Here is a 20549-nt window from a genome sequence, read left to right on the forward strand (position 1 = left end):
GACTAACACATTAGAGGAAACACACAGCACTTTGAACAGGACTTCTAAATTAACATGCAGCGTGTGAAGCAATTCTAGAGTCCCATCGTTTTCTCTAAGCCTGTCATGATTGTTGAAGTTGACTCAAACAATGATCTGGGATTAGTAGTAATGAGTGCCGCCTCAGATCCAGGTCCTTGTTGTTGTGATTGGCTGCGTGGAGGTGGCTGGAGAGCATGCGTGAAGCCCTGGCAAAGCGGCTCTGGTAGAAGGCACTAAGTGGGTGCCTCTGGTATGCTGACCCGTACACAGTCAGCGACGGGAGGTGTGACTGCTGCTTTTCCAAACGATGCTTTGTGGACCGCGGCGGGCCAGCGTTGGTTGGAAGGGCTGTGAGCGAACACAGTAGAGAAGTTAACTGCCATGTTACTGTGGCCATTAATTACACTGGTGACTGACCTGGAACCATAACAAAGGCATCTGGGGGCACTAAGTTTAATTGTTCAAGCACTGCTGATGTGATTTGTCCGAACAAAATTTAATATAGCGAAGTATGTTTTGAATACACCCACGGTAAATATAATCTTCACCTTTCGGCAGTTGTGGTACTTTAAATTGTGCTCTATTTTACCAGAAATTGGCCGGTTAACCCTCTCCAGCTGCCTTGTCAAGCTGTCTGGATGCCATGGTCGCAGATTGGGCAAAGCATTGGTGTGCTGGTAGCTCTCTCCATAGTGTGTGACCAAGTAATGAGAGGATGGTGGGCCATGGTGGTCAAATAGCAGCTTGGATGGAAGCCCCTGTAAGAAAATACAGAGCAGTCTCGACACACATATACATTAGCTTTCACTGGATTAAGATTAAAAAGGGCATGACCTGTTCTTTTACAATGATCTTCAAAAGGCTCAGCATGTGACAGCAGCAAATTGCTCTAAGTAGCCTTTAAGTGCCCGATAGGACTGATGATTTTACACATTTTTCACGGCTGCTGAGTCTGACCAGAAACCTGCTTTCATAAAGAGTTTATCACAGGCCTTTATCTATAAGCCGTCAATATTATGCAGAAGTGGCCACAATCTAGAGAATAAAGCCCTGACTCGCAGGGTTTTGACAGGCATTCAATTGGTGTTAATGCCGCGAATGACCGGTTTAAGGCTGACCTCAGCTCTATGCAGGGCAGTCCTCCTCACAGAGACGTCTGGCCTGAAGTCCCAGTGGGGGCGGTGGTCTGAACGATATGTGCTGCTGGCTGTCTCTGCCTCTCGAGTGAACTGCGTCAGACAGAATAAACAGACATCACAAATGAGGAATGAGGAGGTGTGGGGAGGATATAGGCCTATACAGGGACTTGAGCAATGAGCCCAGCGCAACGATCAGCAAAGCTCACAACTCGCTATCGATCCGCTCTGTTGTACAGTGTTTCTTAAGTCATTTCTCCTCTCAGATCCTGAACCAGCAGCCCGTGGCCGAACCTCACGTCGATGCAATTAGTCTCCGGCTCTTGCCTCTCCCACCAGGAGGCTGTGCTGAGGTAGCTGAACTGAGGCTGCTAATCACTCTGCGATAGATTTGACTACCAACTGAGGTGCTACAAAACCCTTGGCAAGCTGCCACTTGTATTGCATTATGTTTGCGGATTCACAGCAAAAAAGAGGCATAGATAGTTTTTATTCTCACATTCAATTGAAGTTGATTAAATCAGATCATCTTATTCAGACAAATGGAAATAACACAAGCAAAAAAATACTTACCTGAAGTCTGTCTTCTGCCCAGTTGCCTAACAGCACTTTGTTTGCATACTTCTGCTCTATCCTCCAGCCGGGTTGGGACCATTTGTCCTGTGATGTCCCAGTTTGCTTCATGTTTTACCTGGAGCCAAATGCACCCAACCAGGGAAATCCGCAGGCCTAGCTATCAAACAGATAGCATGTAGGAGCATTCACCTGGCCCCATGATGGCCTAGGAAATAGAAGAGCTCTGTTGCTATGGATACAGCAAACACTGAAAGAGGAGGCAAGCGGAGTATCCTGGAAGCAAATAGGAGATGTCTTACATCTGTGTTGAAAGAAGATGCATTTCTTAAGACTTGGGCATGACATCTAACTTTTTAACATTCTATATTGATAAAATGGTGCCAGAAGTTGTTTTCACACTGTTTGTCTTCAGGCTACTTTATTTATTTTGGGTATAAAACAAGTTTTGTTATCGATTTGTGTGGAGTTTTTAGTCTTCTTTGAACAATATACTTTTAATGAAGAAGAAAACGTTGTCACTCGAGGCAAGATTTGTTTATTCCAAAAAATATAACAAAATAGAAAGTAGAATAAAGTACATGCTTTTCACAGTTTCTTTATGTAATCCACAACACAATCCAGCACCTGCACTGCGGAGGGAAAGCCGAGCCAGCGCTGGTTAAAGAAGTTAATCATGCCATGGAAACCCCCCGCCACATGGTGCCAGGTCACATCCTTCTCCATGTCCAGCAGTCGTTTCCTATACAGATACCCATCATCCCTCAGAACATCATACTCACAGGTGAGGATAAAGGTGGGAGGTGTTTTCTGAATGTCAGCATCTTCCGCCAATAAAGGAGAAACCTCGTGTTCCAGACCATCTTTCATTGCGTGATACACCTGCCCATCATACTCAGGGGTTGGGTGCTTATCGTAACCCCGTGCAAGGAACCCAGCAGGAAGATTAGAAGGGGAGAGCCACTCCTCATAACGTGGCTTGAGCTCATTTGGGACATGGATGCCTTCCAAAACGTCCTGGCACAGCGACATGTCCCCATTGAGGTACTGCAGGAAGTAGAACGCCATACGGCCACGAAACAATATGGGCACAGCATGATTTTGCTGGTATGAGGGCAGGTTGAAATCTGCCATCTGCAGGGCTGGGTAGATGAGGACCTGAGCGCAGGGGAACAGCAGATGTCCGATCTCTCTCCTCGCCAGCCTTTGGCACAGCGCGGCTGCCAGGTTAGCCCCAGTGCTGTCCCCTCCCACTGCCACTCTGCGAGGGTCCACGCTAAACTCTGCCTCGGCCACAGACAGGAAGTGACATGTCGCTACCTCACAGTCGTCCAGCGGGGCAGGGTACCTGTGCTCAGGGGCTAATCGGTACCTGAGAGGGGTGAGAGGGAAGGTGGAGTGACAATATGGTTAGCTCTGGCTCTTTGGAAGATTTTTTGGAGTATTTATTTGAATTGAAAAGTTTAAGTACCCAACAGAAACCACCGTCGTGTTGGTTTCCTTGGCGATGTGCCGACAGACTTCATCGACAGAATCTGTGGAGAATTAGGATCACTGTTAGCAGAATATATGCTAGCACTAAAGACAGAATGGCAACCTTTGTTATCGCTGTCAACACTGTGTATTCGGTGAGCATACTGTGATGGTAATGATGGAAAGTACACATTTCAAGTAAAAAGTGTAGTTATTATATTAACTATGTATTTACACAGTTTACAACTTTCTTTTTTACTCAACTTTCTGTTTTTTAATTTCCGTTTTTTTCCAGACACCACATAATTAAAATATGGGAACAAACTGTCTAGCATATAAAGTATCCAACACCTGGACAGATAATAACACATTAAAGATAAGCAAAAACAGTTTTTTGGTAGAGACTGCAACCTTTTTTCTACAATAATATAAACATTAATTATCTTAAGCGTCTGTTCCTGAGCCAAATGTAAAATAAACAGTGGAAATTAATATAAAAGAGGGGAACTTTATCTGCAAATATATTCAAATGTCCTTTAATTTATGATCTAAGTCTTAACAACACATTTAAGTTCATTTAAGTTCAGAAATACTGCAAAAAACTTGATTATTTATGTGGATATAGATTTCAGGTCATGCCAGGTAAAACTATACAAATGACGGTTTTAATGCACATAAAAGAGTATCATTCTACAGTATGACTCAAATGAATTATTTTAACGTTGTTTACCTTTATTTCCCAATACCCATCCACCTCCAGGTAAATACACAAGACCTCTTCTCAAGCCGTCACACACTGTTGTGGGTTCATAGACTCGCACCGGGACATCAGAAAACTTCATATCCTTCACTCGCAGACCCGCAGGAACTGGATTTAAGCGGGTCAGGAAACAGGCCACAAACCATCGGAGAAAGCTGATCTGATGACAAACACCCAGGCGATGTAGGATACGACCCTTTAGGGGAAAGGTACCACAGACGTATGTTTCAAATACAAAGAATTATCAGTGTTCTTGATAGATTAAGTCAAAGTCAAAGTTATTCTGTCTGAGAGACCGTATTTACCATGACAACATCAAAGAAAGGGAACACATGACCTTGCCTTTTATGCACCTTTGTTAGACTTGATATCTTATCTAAAATGTCTCTGAGGTGAGCTTTATCAGTTGCTGGAGGACACAGAAAGGACAGCCATCTTTGACAACAGCCTAAAAGAGTAATTTTTTTCTGTTGGACGAACAGTCATTTTCCTTCACACTAAGGATTAAGTGCATTTAATATTTAAAAACATAATATGCAAAACATTAATGGAGCATACAAATAATAAGCATTAACAATTTCCTAGACGCCATAAATACTCACCACAATTGCTATGCCAACAAACAAGCCATGAACCATGTGCAGTTTCCATCTATTTGCAACCCCACGAGGAATGTCTGAATTCATCAGCTCAGAGTACACAAGTCCAATTACCAGAAGGAGGAAGGCTGCAACAAGAGCAGCGAAGCCAATTATTAAAATTGCTATGCCGATGTCCATGGTGTTGCTGGTCTGCTCTGCTGAAGGTAAGTCATTAGGAGTAAATGTTTTATCTACCTGCTTTCAGCCTTTTCTCCACCCCTCCCACATCCGCGTGCAAGGCATTTTGACCTTGGTTTCACTTAATGATGTTTGGCTTCCTGTTGCCCAGGAAAAAAATATGATATCCTTCACCCTCTTGTTTGGATGTGTAGTCACCAGTTTCCCACTGTTGTTTCAGATGGTATATTGCACTGCATTTGTAAACACATTTTTTGTAATTACTCATACATTTATTTAGTACCTATTACAATCCCTAGTAATATTCTCCAAATTAGATCAAGGTTGTTTGGTTATTTGGGCTTTTTTCATGCCCCTGGTATCGAGGAAATCTTACAGCTGCACTAGGCTCAGAGTGGCATTTTCATTGTCTGGTATCTAAAGAAAGAAAGAAATGTTTATAGATGCTCCCAGTGAAGGCAAACAGAGAACACCCTTATCTGAACTTTCACGGCTGATCTGTAGATGGCAGTGATAGCATGAGAATAAATAAACAGCCCTTCTGGAATATATATACTATTTACATTATTGCAATGCAGCCTAAACCCATTTTCCACCCACTGTAATGTAATATATCTTTTGACTTTTTTTTTGTTTTCCCAAATCCACTAACTTAATTTCAGTTTTCTTTTTAGCTGAGAAAGAATACTTTGGTATAAGTTTCCAGCGCAGCTTCACTTTTGAAAATTCTGACATTTTCCAAAATGAAGACAGCATCTGGAGTCCTGTTGTCTTGGAGTTTTTCTAAGCCTGCGAGAGCCTCTCTGCCTTCCCTAAGTAGCTGAGCCCGGCACAAAGCAACCATTGTGAAGCTTCTTTTTAAACCCATCCCCAGTTGCTGAAAAAAGCCCTGCATTCAGCGATACCCAGTAAAAAAAATCCCAGTGCCAAGGCCAAAAATCACAGACTGGAATCTGGTCTGAGGGTCATGAATTGATATGATTTGTTTTGGAGGTATTCAGGCAGCTTTCTGTTTGTCACCAAGCCAAGCTTCCGAGACTTGAGCTGACCTATTTCCCAAATTGCAATGTCACAGATACAAATATAGTCCACTGTAAAAATCAATATGTTACCTCAACAAATTGGGTTCAAATAAATGATGTAACTTTGCACACGTATGATCCCAGCCCAAATGCAGGGACACATCAAATGTTATGAACCATTAAAGGGGCCTATTGTGCTTTTTGGGGATTCCCTTTCCTGTAATGTGTGGTACAGGTTTTTGTTCATATTAATGGTCTCCAAAGGCTATAATCCCAAACTTCACTCCAGAGGGAGTTCCTCGACCACAACCCCCCACCCTCCTGCCTGAAACGCATCCACTGGACTCCTTGGTTTACTTCCGTAACATAATGTCACTCTGTTACCCTCGCCCTTCTATTGGCTAGCGCTCCAACACATAGTATGCAACATATAATCATATCATATAATTAAACCACGAATGAGCATAATAGGGCCCCTTTGAATTTAAATAAACATGTTATAGGGCCCCTTTAAATGAAAATAAACATGTAAAATAAGCATGCCATGTTTTGGTTAGGTTTTGCTGTTATTTATTATGCGAGCTCATGGTACATTGAATCTTTAAACTTTACTTTTACACGTGTTACAAGGCATCACAATATTGAAGCTTGACAGAAAAGATGGAGCAGATGTGTTGGTCATTATGAGATTTGGCGTAAAAAGTGCCCTTTGTTAAGGTAAGCACATTAAACGTTTATCAGTTAATGTATATTTTTTGAAAGGAATCCATCTGCTTTGGGTACTTATTTAAGGGGGGGTTAGTGTTGTGGTTGCAATTGTCAGGTTTCTCAGCTGTGTGTTTGTTTAATGCTTAACTGATTAATTGTTTGTTTGTTTATTTCTTTCACTTAATTAATGGGAGGGCTGGATTAGTTGCCATCAGTCATTTTAATGAAGCCCTTGTCCAAATAACCCCAGCTGGTGCTCTTACATAAGAATAGTGTGGTTGTATTGACTTATAGCTATCAGTGAAACAGTGATTGAAACCTCATTGTTTTTCTGAAAGTTAATACACTTTCCCAAACAAGATTGGGCACCCACCTGGGACGCTGTGGTGCGACCACTGGGGGGCCCCGGACCACAGATTGAGAATCACCTCTGTACACACATTAAGGGGGTGGGGGAAGAGGCAAGTCCGCAACCACTCAGGGGCAGACTGGCTCTGGAGCAAATAAATATTCATCCCCACTTAACATGTCAATCAGGATTAATGCCCATACACACCTCCCCTTTATGTTCATCCAGGTCCTTTTACTAGTAGAAGTATAGCGAAGCCGGGGCAGAGGCGGTAATATATAAAGCAGAGAGGACAGGACAGCAACACAACTCCAAAGCCCAGCGGTTTCAGTAGCGCACTCCACGGAGCGCAGACAGGACTCTCACGTTGGAGCGTCTCTAGCAGCGGTTGACAGGCGTAATGACGGATCACTCACTCATTTCCAGAGCGTGATGCATGTCGACTGTCATGTCAGAGCTCCTTGAAGTCACACAGTTTGTACTCGCCAGTGGATTACTCATGCAACAGTTTCTGATGCTGCAGATGAGAGTGTTTGCATGCTGACAAACTTGCTCATAAATCGCACAGTTGGGAGGACACCAGAAGTGCACGTAAACGTGTAGCGTAAACATTATAGGCTGCTCATCGGCGCACTGAGCACTTTTCGAGATGGATTTGAAGAGCGCGTGTCGTATGTGCCTTTTCCCTTTTCAAATGCTCTATTACATAGTCAGGGCAAGTTTGTTTTCGCTGTTGCCAAACAGAAGGAAGGACCTGAGCAAGGAGGTGGTATTGATCACCGGTGGGGGACGAGGCATCGGGCGTCACCTGGCTAATGAGTTTGCCAAGCAGGGGGCCAGAAAGGTAATTTCATCTAGACAACTTGTTTGCACCTACATGTCTTCTTCTTCTACTCTTTACAATGTCATTTCTCCGTTATTAAAGTTATGCTGCATGTAGTTTGTATTGGTAATGCTTCCAGCAGCAGTAGTAGAAGTAGGCCTACTCAGGTATTGTACTTAAAAGTAAAAGTAAAATGACCAGTGTAAGAATACTCTGTTACAAGTAACAAGTCCTGCATTGAATATGATACTCAAGTAAAAGTACAAAAGTATTAGCATCAACATATACTTACCAAACGTACTCATGTTGAGGGTTGGCCCATTTCAGAATCATATATATTATATGTTTTGATTATAATTATTGATCATTGAAGTGTTATCAAAGCTGGTAAACGTGCAGCTAGTTTTAATGACTGTGTATGCTACAAGCAGGGTAGCTTGTGAATGTTACTCCAGGTGTAACTAAAGTAATTTTTCTGTTTATATTTCCCATTATTAATGCAAATCTGCAAAGTAACTTTTTGTATTAAATACATGTAATGGAGTAAAACTACACTTTTAACCTCTGAACTGTAGTCGGATCAAAGTAGAGTAGCAAAAGAAAGAAATACTGAAGTAAAGAACAAGTCCCTCAATATTTTACTTAAGCCCAGTAGCCTACTTGAGTAAATGTACTTAGTTACTTCACACCACTGCATCCACATTGCTTCTTCCACTATTTCCTAATGTCTCAGATCTCAAAGTTATGTTGCTAGTAGTTTGTATTGGTAATGCTGCCTTCCAGCAGCATTAGAACACACACACCACACACACACACACACACACACACACACACACACACACACACACACACACACACACACACACACACACACACACACACACACACACACACACACACACACACTTTCCTTTGGTAGCCCTGTCAGTGCTGCCCACCTTGCCCCAAGTGTCATGTTGCTGTTCTATGAAAGCTAGGATCATGACCCCTAAGTAGCCCAGTGGGTGCAGTGAGACTGAAGGCATTGCCCTCAATTTTGGTTCAAGTATTGCACAACAGCTTGGGTCAACCAGAGGGCAGGACCGGGCAGCCTTATGGCTGATTGATGTGATTAAGTTCAGTACTGCGCTGAAATTCATTGTGCTAAAGGTCTGTGTGATAATGGCATGGCATGACAGTGTTTTATCCAAGGATTTAGGTTGTGTTAAGGAAATTGACTGTGTGTGTGTGCGCAAAGTCTCACTGAAACTGCTTCAAAGCCACATAAAAACACTCCCGCTATTACCCTATTATAGTTTTCTTGATCTTTTTAGGAGTCTTTGCACTGTTGTAAACTTTGGCAACATATCACAACACAAGACAAAAGGCCGCACAATGCTTCCTAATGAAGAAGAAGAAGAATCAACTTATTGTCATTACGTAGTACAGGTACTATGTAACAAAACGGTTCCTCTGCATTTGACCCATCCTAGTTTTAGGAGCAGTGGGCTGCCATTATGTATGGCGCCAGATTAGGTTTCGCATAGCATGAGGACATGAAATGCCTTTTATGGAGTGTATGCAATACTAATTGGGCAAAAAGAAACCAACAAAAAAGTGGTTTGGGAGAATCAGATCACATTGTCTTGGATAAGTCTAATACAAGTTATAATATAGTAACTGACATGCAATCATCAGGGCTGACTAAAGAAAGTCTTTGTTGTTCTAAATGTCTTAACATTTGGTTGACTATTCAAGCAGATGATTTCATCAACATATCTATAAAACTGAGTTTCTCCAGTAAGGATCATGCAAAACCCATTAAATCTTGTGAACCAGAGATAAGCTCATATATCTCTTTGAAATACTAATTCATGAAAAAAAAGCCTTAAATGTCCAATTGACAAATAGATGGTAGTTGACTAAGACCAACATGAGCAATACGTTGACTCATCAACTTAGAGGGAGCAGACCTAATCAGATGACAGAGTAAAAGGTCAAAATGGGTCATAAATAACATTATTTATCTATTTGTTATGAGACAAGATATTATTCATCATCATTTTTCCAAGCTTGATGTGACATGCTCTTAACCGTGAATCAAATCGTTTTCTGTTTTACAGATTTTAAAGTTGAGGGGCGTCTATATTTGATCACATCTCTGGGTTAGACTGATCTGTTGGCTGCCATTTGTGCATACCCGTAGGTATTCTTCAATAAGGGAAGTCATCCAGTCCTGCCAATTCAGAGAATCACCCAACTGGTGCACCCTCCCGCTTCACCCCACTCCCCCCCATCCCTCACCCCACTAACAAGGAGCCGTCACTTGGGCCTGGAATGCTCCAGTGGCTACACAGACAGTCCATGCAGGTCATGCTAGACTCTGTTCCCATCATCGTTCCCAGCTACGGTTTGTCTACCAATCCTGTGGGTGAACATTACACAGCTGAGTGCCTGATGTACCCGCTGGTGTCCCTTAAGCAATAACGTGTTAATACTGAGTAGCTCTATTTTTGATCAACTCAGATGGGAATCATCCTTACACATGGAGAAAAGCGGGATAATTTCCCCGGTAGAAAGCACTGAGCATCTCAGCTGAGAGCTGCGGGTTATAATTATCTGTAAATGTGTGACACAACGCCACATCTCGGATGCAATTTAAGCAGCTTGAAAACATTGCTAAAAGCTCAATGAAACACTAACTGCCCCCCCTCTGTCCTTCAATGCTATGTCCTTGGGGAACTAGCAAGGAGAAACCAGTGGGTTTTAAAAGCTTTACTTTGCAGCTGCACAACAAAGGACGTCACCATCTTTTTCAGCACCCCATTGTTGGGTATTATCTAGGTGTGAAGGCTTTGAAAACAACACCTGTGGTAATGTGTATGACAATCACTCCCTGCCTAAGGAGATGCTAAGAGGAAATAGGACGGTAATTATGAAAGGGCTAACCTCTACGAACTTGCACTAACCCCAGTTTGAGCCCCTTTGTGATTGGCAGCCGGAATTTCCTTTTCCTTCTGCTTGGGCTTTTGGTGTTTTCACGGTGTGAGGAAGACTAACTACAGCGTTGAGGAAAAAATCAGGCGAGATTGAAAGCCGGGGACTCAAGGGGGGAGCCAGGTCTTCTTGTGTGCTGTTAGGGGGGGAACCGTTGCAGAACAAAGCTCTGAAACAATAAACCAGAGAGCAAAAGTATTTTCAAACACGGCATCCAAGTTCAGAGCTTGCAGAACAATGCCAGTAAATAGTTAACAGCTTATTTCTTCAAAGCTCATAGTATTTCTCAGACAACAACTTTAGAAGAAAGCGTTTGCAGAGTTCATTGACTTTTATGTGTTTGTAAGCATTACATAAAGAGACATTACATCATTGCTAGGAAGATGAACCAAACCACGGCACTGACAACAGGTTTGGGGGGGGGGGATTGTGTGCGTGTGTGTTGTGCTGGGGGCGGGAAGCCCAACGCTCCCAGCTGGGTATTGCCCTGCAACTGACCTTGCTGTCTCCGCAGTAATTAGACAGCGGCAGGCGACTGCCTCCTGAACTCCTGCTGCCCCCTCTGTGTGCCGCCTCTCTGCTGGCCCATACAATGGGTGTGAAAAGGAGGGTTCCTACCCACCCATACATTCAGACCTGAGAGATAGAGTATCACTGTAATTCAGCTGGAGCTATGGGGACACAGAGGTACACCACAACCAGTATTGAATGGCATCTCCACTCTGTCTCCTGCTTCAGGCCTTGCCACATAATTAGAGAGCCTTTACTTTACCTTTACAACATGTGTTGGCGTTATGTAATGTAAGGCAGGCCTAGTTATGGCTGGTTTATCAGTGATAGCCAAAGGGGGCTTGTGCAAGGTCAATAAAATAATAGTTTTCTTACCGTTTCTATCCAGATTGCAATTTGGCCAATGCTTGTTTGTTCTGAGGGTCCTGTGTGTTGTGACGGGTGATGAACCTAATTAATTAAATAACATTTTAGCAGGAGAGCACAGTTTGAGTGCTGACTTTTAATGAGAGCTGTCAGCTTTGTTTGTAGGGCTCAAATCCTATTAAAAGCTTTCAGTTATTTATCAAGACCTGTCTGCCTTGACTGATTGCTCAAATGGGCTTGCAAATGAAGCAAACAAAAAAACCCAATCAAGAGTAACTCAAACAAGGGCCGCTCACAGGGGGAGCCCCGCCTTAATGCTTCATATCTGATAAAGAAATTAGGAACATACTAGACTGTAAATGTGTTTTATTTTCTAGAGCTTAACAGTGTCAGTATTAATGTTTGTTTATGCCATTATTACCATCCGTCATTGACACACGAAAAAGGCAAAGGATGAATAGCAATACAGTTATTTTGTGGTATTAAAGGGTTGTGTATGTTTAAATTAACATTGGTTATTATGAATATGTTATTTTAGGCTCTATACAAATGTTGACTTATTTTGTTACTGCAGGATGACAGGTTTAATACTTGCAGAAGATGACGTGCGATCCTCTATAGCTATTGAATCCATCAGAAAGGCAACACACACGCTGTCAGTTTGTCTCTCACATACACAGGATCACTTTCCAGAAGACTTTTTGCTCGAATATTAACCTCGGTCACGGGCGACCGGCCAAATCCCACACTGGCGTCCACTCACACACGCACTGTTTTCAGACGCCCTGACCAGAAATGACGGGGCTCATCTGCCCAACAGCCCGTGTAATCTCTTTGAGAATTTGTGTTTGAGAGATGAGGAGGGCTCACCCCCTGATTTCATTACCTTTCCCTGACCCCAAAGACTGACAGATCTAATTGCCCAATCACTAGTCCCCCACCTCCATGCAACCCCATGTTCCCTGCTCAAATGACCGGACCTTCATTTAGTCTCCGGGTGGATGAAGGGACAATTCATTCACACAGCAACCCCCAAGCCTTTAATCTTGCTCTAAAACTATTTGTTGGAGTGTAAACAACCTCTCTGTTCTCTGAATGAAAAGAGCATTTCTGCTCAAAGATCTCCACAGTTACACGAAGGCTCATTGCCAGAAAAATTGCGCAAAGCATATGTCATGTTTGTTGATGACTGACAGTAATAACATGCCTTTTTTGTTCCACATTTAAACAACGGGTCACTTGGTTCCCCTTAAATATCAGCACATTACCAATGCCTCACATTTCTCTAATCTCTCTGTTTCTAACCTTTAAACATGTTCTTGTTTGCTAGTTGATCTTGTGGGGCCGAACAGAAAAGTGCCTTAAAGAAGCAGCAGAAGAGATCTCTCTGTCAGGAACAGAGTGCCATTACTTCCTGTGTGATGTGGCCAATCGGGAAGAAGTTTACAAGCAAGCCAAGGTGGTTAGAGAAAAGGTACGCCAGCTTTTTATACACAAAGAAATTGCTACTAAAAGCAATGTTGTTTGCACATGGTTAAACACATGATAAAATGCTTCTTTGTGATGCATCTGTATAATGTATATTGGCTCCCAGCTCTGTCTCCCATCTGGCGTGTAGATTACACTTCATCTGAAATATCTGTATAAGAGGGGGGAATATTGCTGACAGCTCTGGTGCAGCACAACTGTATCATCTCATGAAAGCAGACAGAAAACGCATACAATCTATGATTACAGTGTTCTTTTTTTATGGATGTGCTTTTTAAATCTCAGGTGGGGGATGTTACGATATTAGTGAACAATGCAGCTGTGGTGCACGGCAAAAGTCTGATAGACAGCGATGACGACGCCCTTCTGAAATCCCAACACATCAACACCCTGGGACAGTTCTGGGTAAGACTTGCAGAGACTTTAGCAGACGCAGTTTGCACGCAGTAGTAGGGGAATTCCTCGTAGCAGATTACCCTTATCATTTTCATAATTTGATTATAGCATGGCATTTCATACAGTAGCCCCCCCCAGACTTGTCAATCATGACTGCTATTATGGCAGGTTAAGTGGGGTATTTCCAAATTGCTTTTCCAGCCCCTGAAACCTCAGAAGGATTTTGAAACTCATGGCATTTCTATTTTGAATAGAGATCAAAAGCCTCTGTCATATGCCAACAGAAATGCAATTATCAACTAAATGGAAATGTAATCTGTGACTGAGGGCCTGTTTCTCTTGTCTGCTCTTCTTTTTGTTCTGCTGAATATATTTCACCTTCTTTTTCCACGCTTCCTTCCACCTTGTCTTAATTCTCCCTTTCTTCTTTTCTTATCCCAGACTACAAAAGCCTTCCTGCCTCGGATGCTGGAGCTGCAGCACGGTCACGTAGTGTGCATAAACTCCATCCTGTCCCAGTCTCCCATCCCTGGGGCCATAGACTACAACACCTCCAAGGCCTCGTCGCTGGCCTTCATGGAGAGTCTGACGCTGGGCATGCTGGACTGCCCCGGCGTCGGCTGCACCACCGTGCTTCCCTTCCACTGCAACACCGAGATGTTCCAGGGCATGAGAGTCAGGTATTGAAAGATGCTATGCCATTTTACTTGAACAGTACTAACATTGTGGTTCTTGGGAAAGCATTGCCGGACCTTAGGTCAGTCAGTCAACCATTTTTGTCCAATCCGAAATATCTGAACAGCGGTTGAAGGGCTGGATTTTGTACATCGGTATTCCCTACAGGAAATATGCTTCTGACAGCAGGGATCCAATTACTTTTCCATCAGGGAAATGACTTGACCATTAAATATATTGCTGTGAAATTTGCTATTTAAAGATATTCAAGGTGCCTCTGACTTTTCATCTAGGTCAACCTAGGTTAAAACCTTTACATTGCAGTGAGATCTGCTTAATGGAGTGGAAAATTCATCTATCTACTTAAAATCAATCTGTCTTCCCCCTAGGGCCTGTCTTGAAGTCTCAATAAATGACACTGAACTTTTATACTTTTAAGCTCATTTTCAGGTTCATATTTTCTGACCCTACTGTGACATGTTTACATGCTTTCATTTTTCAAAAAGGTCTTTATTTTTCTCATACTGCCTGTGCTGCAGCACCTCTTTTCACCCTCTGTCTCAAACCAGAGCCCAGTCTGCTCTTATTTGTTAGCTGGTCAGCTTTGTTGTGATTGGTCAATCGCTTAGAAGTTTGTTGGAAATGTCCCACCCCTTATCCTATCTCGTTTAATGTGTTGAAGCGCTAGCATAGAAGTGCCAGTGTTACATAGTGATGTAACTATGTTACGGAAGTAAACAAAGGAGTGGGAGAGAAACTCCCTCTGGAGGGAACTTTGGGGTTTTAAGTCTTTGCAGACCATTTACATGCACAAAAACCTGTATACAATAACACACTACAGAAAAGGGAAAACCCCAAAAAGCATAAAAGGGCCACTTTCTGATAGTGCTGAGCTGTGTAAGTAGTTTTCCATCTATAACATAGAAGGTTCTGGAACAGGTTTGTGATTACACCCAACCTTTTCCCATATTTGCAAATAATTCACATTGCAATAGCTCTTGAGAACATCAAACATATATATGGTTTGGCAGCTTAAACTATGTATTTATCTAAACTCTGTTGCTGTTTGCCATTCAAATTATGTCTATCTAGCTAAAGCAGTATTTTATGCTCTGTTTCAACTTTAAAATAAATGTTTTTTGTCAGAAATATCTACACTTTTTCTCAAAAGTGCTTTATTGTTTTTCTCAGGTTTCCCCAGCTCTTTCCTCCTCTCAAACCGGAGATGGTTGCCCAGAGGACTGTGGATGCAGTGAGAGCTGACCAGGCCTTCCTCTATTTGCCCTGGACTATGCATGCCCTTGTCTTTTTAAAAAGGTAAACAAAGTACCATTTAACATCTTTCTTCTGTGTTATTTTATGTTGTTCCCTGCTTAACACTCCATCCCTGATATTTCTGCACTTTCCAGCTTCATGCCACAAGTGGCACTTGAAGAAATCCACAAGTTTTCTGGGAGTTACACCTGCATGAACACCTTCAAAGGGAGGACATGAACATTGATAGCACTCAATGTGCGAGAGACCTCAACAGCTCTGGGGTGTAATGAAGGGAATATGGACCTTAAGACATCTGGAAGTGGAAGATGCCCTGTGATAGTGTGAAGACTTAGGGGACATGCAAGGTGGTTGCTTCTGCAGGTAGAATCAAGATCAACTGCAGGATATAGCCATGCCTCATTTGTATGTGTGTGTGCCTATGTGTATAGTATGCAGGACTGAATGCCTCAATTTGAACATAAGCCATGCTTAGGTATGTACCAGTAGTTTCTCTGGAAGTTTTTGACACATGTTTTAAACCCGTTTTACACTCCTTTTTTATTCACCTTTTAATGTGTCTTTGAATCAAAAAAAGATAATAAAATTAAGTTTTAGGGATGCACTGTGTTTCATTGTGCATGATGAAAATAGAAAAAACTGAACACTTGGGAGGTACAGACTGTTTTGTGTCTGGGTTTTGACTCCCATGGCAGTGTGATAACACCTTTGATTTATAACAAGCATGAGATCAGTGACTGTGACAGACGATGTTGACAAAACATAAAACATAGGCTCGGAGGGGGCATGTGTGTTCTTGCCTGTCTCTGTTGACCGAAAATGTTAAAGGGGGGATGATGTAATGCTGCATACAAATAATAAACTCAAAACAAGTTGGTCAGGACCTCGTCCTCACTTGTCCAGTGTGTTCCAGAACACATTCAATGAATGTGGACATGCAGAGAGACTGTTTGGCCCTGAAAGAACAGCAGTCATATTAAGCCCTTAATTATGTAAGCTCAAAGTAAACCTCTAAATAAAGATGACTGTATCACAAGTGGTTTATGTTTGCTTGGCTAACACTCAAACAACCCTGTCTGCAACTGCTACACTTTTGTTGTAGTAGATAATAATGTGATTGTTATAAGCGCTAGCCCGGAGGCTAGCCCGGAGGCTAATACCCCAGAAAAAGAGGGCCAATATGGAGCCTCTTTTGTTTTATTGCATATGAAGGTGAGCATGTTCCAAGCATTTAGCTAAAAGAAGAGTGAGGGTTGTGTAAATTCATAATGTTTGAGGATATTATTTAAGAATGAAAAAAAGCATGATTTAACTGCCTGGTTGAGGGCCACACTTAAAGTAGAATTTCGAAATGCATAGTTTGCCATTTTGGGTATGGTCTTGTTTGCATTCATCAGTATTGATGTTTCTACATCTCAGCAAGATGCGTATTGTTGCAATTGTCAACCTATGCTTTTAGTTGAAAACGCCGTATCAGCCTATTGCACACCTAACTTTGTCCATTGAAGGGATTCCTGTGTTTAAATATCTCTTCCCATTCCACTGTAATTCTTAAAGGGACCCTATTATGCTTTTCTAAGGCTATTGCATTGACCAGTGTTGAATTGGTGTATTTCTATGCTCAAAGAGGTCAGTACCCTTCATACCGGAGGCTGTACTTAATTTGAATCCCCTTTTATTGTGGTGTGTTTGTGGTTGTTTGTCAATGACTGTTAGATAAGATGTAAATGTGTTCAACCCTGAATAGACCTGAGAGTGGAACCTCAGTTACACAACAAATCCAGTAATTTAGTAAGAGTCATTAGCAACAGGAACACCAGTGTGGGTACCATCTAGTTTTCTCCAAATGTATTTTACCAGACAAAACAATAAACACTTTTCCTGGCTGTTATGACTTCTTTTGAGTGTAGTCAGCTGTACCCTGCATGAAGGTCATTCCGACAAATAAAGATTAGACCAACAGAGAGATCAAAACCTGAATGAAAGCAAAATGAAAAGTTCAGCTTACACCGCTCCACACAAACAAAAGGCCATTAGGGATTATGAGCTGCAGTAAAATAACTAATAAGGTTAAGGGGGGGTTGTGCTCTACCCTCACAGATGGTAGCTGGTGAATTGTAACTGATACATTTTTTATGAAATGAGGCTAAAATCTCACCACAGTGAGGTTTTAACGCCGTAAAAGCGGCAATATAAAAGCTGCTGTAAAACGGAAAATACCACACTTAGTTGCATTTGTCTTAATCTCATGGGAAGGCTTCTAAAATATACAAATACAAATAAACCACAAATGCACACCAGGGCTTGAAACTGAAAAAATATCAATTTAGCACAAAGAATTTCCACTGCATGTAATTATACTGCTGTGTATATTATTCCATCCATTTGCGCTCACACATTAAAAGGACAGTATGATTAATGTGTGACTTCTCAAAAGAAAAAGCACCTCCTTTTTATCTACAGACCTCATCATTGTATTTATTTGCTTACTGAGATTATGTGATTGTTCCCTCTGAGACTGTAACTAGTATATTTAGATCGGAGCAAAGAGCAATGTTCACTGAAAATGCAACGGAGCGCAAATGTGTGCTTATCTGTAGGCCGTGTTTTCTCTTCCCTTGCAGTGAAGTTAATCATGAAGCCAAAACACTTTAGCTAAGAAGAGAATATATGCAGCATGACAATACATGCATATATTGCAGTTTGCAAAACCAGCCAACATTAAAGGGACAGAAGTAAAATAAAAAAGTAAACTTGAAAGACGAAAGTGAATTTCTTGTGGTCCTAGGGCTCTGTAAAACAAACACGCACAGAGTACAAACACAAAGAACGTTCCCCCTGCTGCCCTGAGAGTAACACTTCAACCGCACAAGAAGGGATTTGGAGATCACAGATTCAGACACACAGAAAGACACCCCATAACTGAGCACAAGTCAAAGCAGAAACTCACCACCAAAAGTAAACCCATGAGAGTGGCTGTAAAAGCTGGGATAGCGCCTGCCCTTTGGCTGCAAGACAGGCCTCATAAACATTCATTTGAATCCCTGCGAACCATAAATGCCCCCCTGTGCACTCACGATAGGGTCGCACATTGTGATCAGTAGGTGACCCGCACTGGGTGGGGAGGGGGGACACACGAATCTGCCGAGAGTGAACCCGAGCCTCCTTCAAGGGCCTGTTTCTCATTCTCCGAGTGAGCTGTTGCGAAAGCAGAGGGGGAAGAAACATGTTGGGATGGAACTAGGTCGAGGAGGCATGTAGTTCACGTATGCTGGAAGAGGAGGGCTGAAATGGCTGGAAATCTCATGGGGAAGGTTCAGAGCAAGGTTAGCCAAATACTGAATAAATCAAAGGGGGCATGGAAAGCCCTTTCCTTGCTGCAAGCCCTCAACTCCAGGGTGACTGACCAGGCGCAGGTGGAAGCAGAGGACTAAAGGTTCAGTCATATGGGGAGAAATCATAGAGCTGTCTCAGCTGTGACTACATTCCCAGGTGTCTTTGCTGGACAGTTCAGTTTTATTTAGGATTGTACCATGGTTTTAAAACCTCATAAAAAGTATTCAAGTTACTTCAGTGTAGAAACATGGTCATCACTTTGATACCAACGGGAAATTGTTATGCAAGTTTGTCTTAGAGAGGCCCTATTTTGCTTTTTGAAAGTTAACTCCAGAAAGACTTTCCCTCCCACAGCCTCCCCCCCTGCCTCAACCGCCTCGATTTGACTCCTTTGTTATCCTCTGTAACATTATGACATCACTACACTTGTGCTTATAGGCTAACACTTCAACACATTTGACATAATAGGCTGAGGCTTGAGAAATGTCCAACACATCTCTAGCAGTCGACCAATCACAACAAAGCCAGCCAGCTAACCAATCAGAGCAGACTGGGCTCTGGTTTCAGAAGAAGTGCTGCATCACAGGCACAGAAGAGGCACAAAATGCAATTTTGAACCTGGAAGTATACATAATATGTCCTCTTTAAATGTTTAATAGTCATAATTAACCTATTCTGCACCCTGGCTATTGAACCCTCTTCTATAGCCTATTTTAAAGAAGAGCAACAAATCTGACTGTATTTTTCCTATATGCTGTCCAAGCATTTGTAATCCCAACACAGCCCGCTTGGAAAGTCAGCCTCCAATGATCCATTAAATACATTATAGGAGCCCGTTTGGCTCTCTGTGCAGTGATGCTGAACGCATGTAAAACGTCAGCCAGTGCAGGATTCTGTCGTTATTCACTTCACATACACTCACAGATCCTCTGACTCCCAGTTTCCTGGCAGATGGTGCACTGTGACTTTGAAGCTTGATGCTGCATATGATAAATGTGTTTCCAAAAGCACTTCATGGCCATTTTCACTTCACAATCAATTAATATCTTAAACTATACTATCCTTTAACAAATACCATCATTTCTGCCAGCTGTGTCGAGAAAAACATAACTGATTTTTCCACATTTGCACTTAAGCACCTAACAGACACCCCCCTTACTTTGCTGTAAAACACTAGAGACAAGTGGACTCAGACACTGGCTTAGTGAGCAGTGGACTATTACCTGCAATAAACCTCATAAGTCTTGTGCTTTGTGAACCAGAAAACCCTGTCGGAAGGGGATAGCCGAAAGAGCCTGAAGCCAGGGGACTACAAGAAGGTAGTAGAGTGGAGTTCAGCGGGGTGTTATTTGTTACAACTCCTCATCCGCTTTCTCTGAACAACGCAGTTAGCCCTCTCGCCAGTGTGTTGCCGGGTTCATCCATCACAGGGTGCGTAGTATGATAAAAAGGCTCAGCCCTAACCCACAGCAAGGGGCCTGCCGTGACGCCTCAGTTGACCTGTCAGACAGTAAGAGTTATTATACACTGTGGTGTTAAAGGTCAAAGGGAGCAGCAGGCTCAGAGGGTGTCAGCCCTCAAACACACAAACACACAGGGTAGATAAATGTAAGAAATTAGCCGCAACCCGCTAATGAATTATTGAGTACATTTTGAAAGTCATTAGATTCAGAAACATGGTAAGTGTCAAATACAGGCTTAATATGTCTCTGTTCATTCTGTCACATTCATAAAATATGTAGAATGCATCAAACCGAACAAAGGAACATGGCACAAACAAATAGCTTGAAGCATTTCAGCTATACCAAGACATTTTGAATCACTTCACTTGGATGTTTAAAGTATTCAGCCCTTACAGGTGTATCCACCATACATATGCATCA

General features: G+C 42.3%; 4 protein-coding genes across 4 annotated transcripts in view; 2 read left to right on the forward strand and 2 right to left on the reverse strand.

Moving 5' to 3' along the window:
• igsf21a (immunoglobin superfamily, member 21a) overlaps window positions 1-8509 on the forward strand; it is a 277788-nt gene extending 269279 nt beyond the window's left edge. The window contains exon 11 of the transcript XR_004568004.1: window positions 8451-8509. The gene's annotated coding sequence lies outside the window, so the exon portion shown is untranslated. The remainder of the gene's footprint in view (window positions 1-8450) is intronic.
• cunh1orf158 (chromosome unknown C1orf158 homolog) lies at window positions 104-1841 on the reverse strand. The gene is made up of 4 exons (XM_034205661.1): window positions 1731-1841; window positions 1140-1250; window positions 611-779; window positions 104-369 (listed from the first exon to the last, which is right to left on the reverse strand). Exons 1-4 carry the CDS (start codon window positions 1839-1841, stop codon window positions 104-106), a joined length of 657 nt encoding a protein of 218 aa, XP_034061552.1.
• aadacl4 (arylacetamide deacetylase-like 4) lies at window positions 2318-4742 on the reverse strand. The gene is made up of 4 exons (XM_034205657.1): window positions 4566-4742; window positions 3934-4159; window positions 3202-3265; window positions 2318-3102 (listed from the first exon to the last, which is right to left on the reverse strand). The coding sequence occupies exons 1-4, from the start codon at window positions 4740-4742 to the stop codon at window positions 2319-2321; spliced, it is 1251 nt and encodes a 416-aa protein (XP_034061548.1). The 3' UTR covers window position 2318.
• Window positions 6958-16366, forward strand: dhrs3b (dehydrogenase/reductase (SDR family) member 3b). The gene is made up of 6 exons (XM_034205658.1): window positions 6958-7665; window positions 12827-12970; window positions 13270-13389; window positions 13822-14060; window positions 15247-15372; window positions 15465-16366. Exons 1-6 carry the CDS (start codon window positions 7471-7473, stop codon window positions 15547-15549), a joined length of 909 nt encoding a protein of 302 aa, XP_034061549.1. The 5' UTR covers window positions 6958-7470; the 3' UTR covers window positions 15550-16366.
• Window positions 16367-20549: the final 4183 nt, after the last annotated feature.

Source organism: Gymnodraco acuticeps, unplaced genomic scaffold, assembly GCF_902827175.1.
Source record: "Gymnodraco acuticeps unplaced genomic scaffold, fGymAcu1.1, whole genome shotgun sequence".
Classification (NCBI taxonomy): Eukaryota; Metazoa; Chordata; class Actinopteri; order Perciformes; family Bathydraconidae; genus Gymnodraco; species Gymnodraco acuticeps.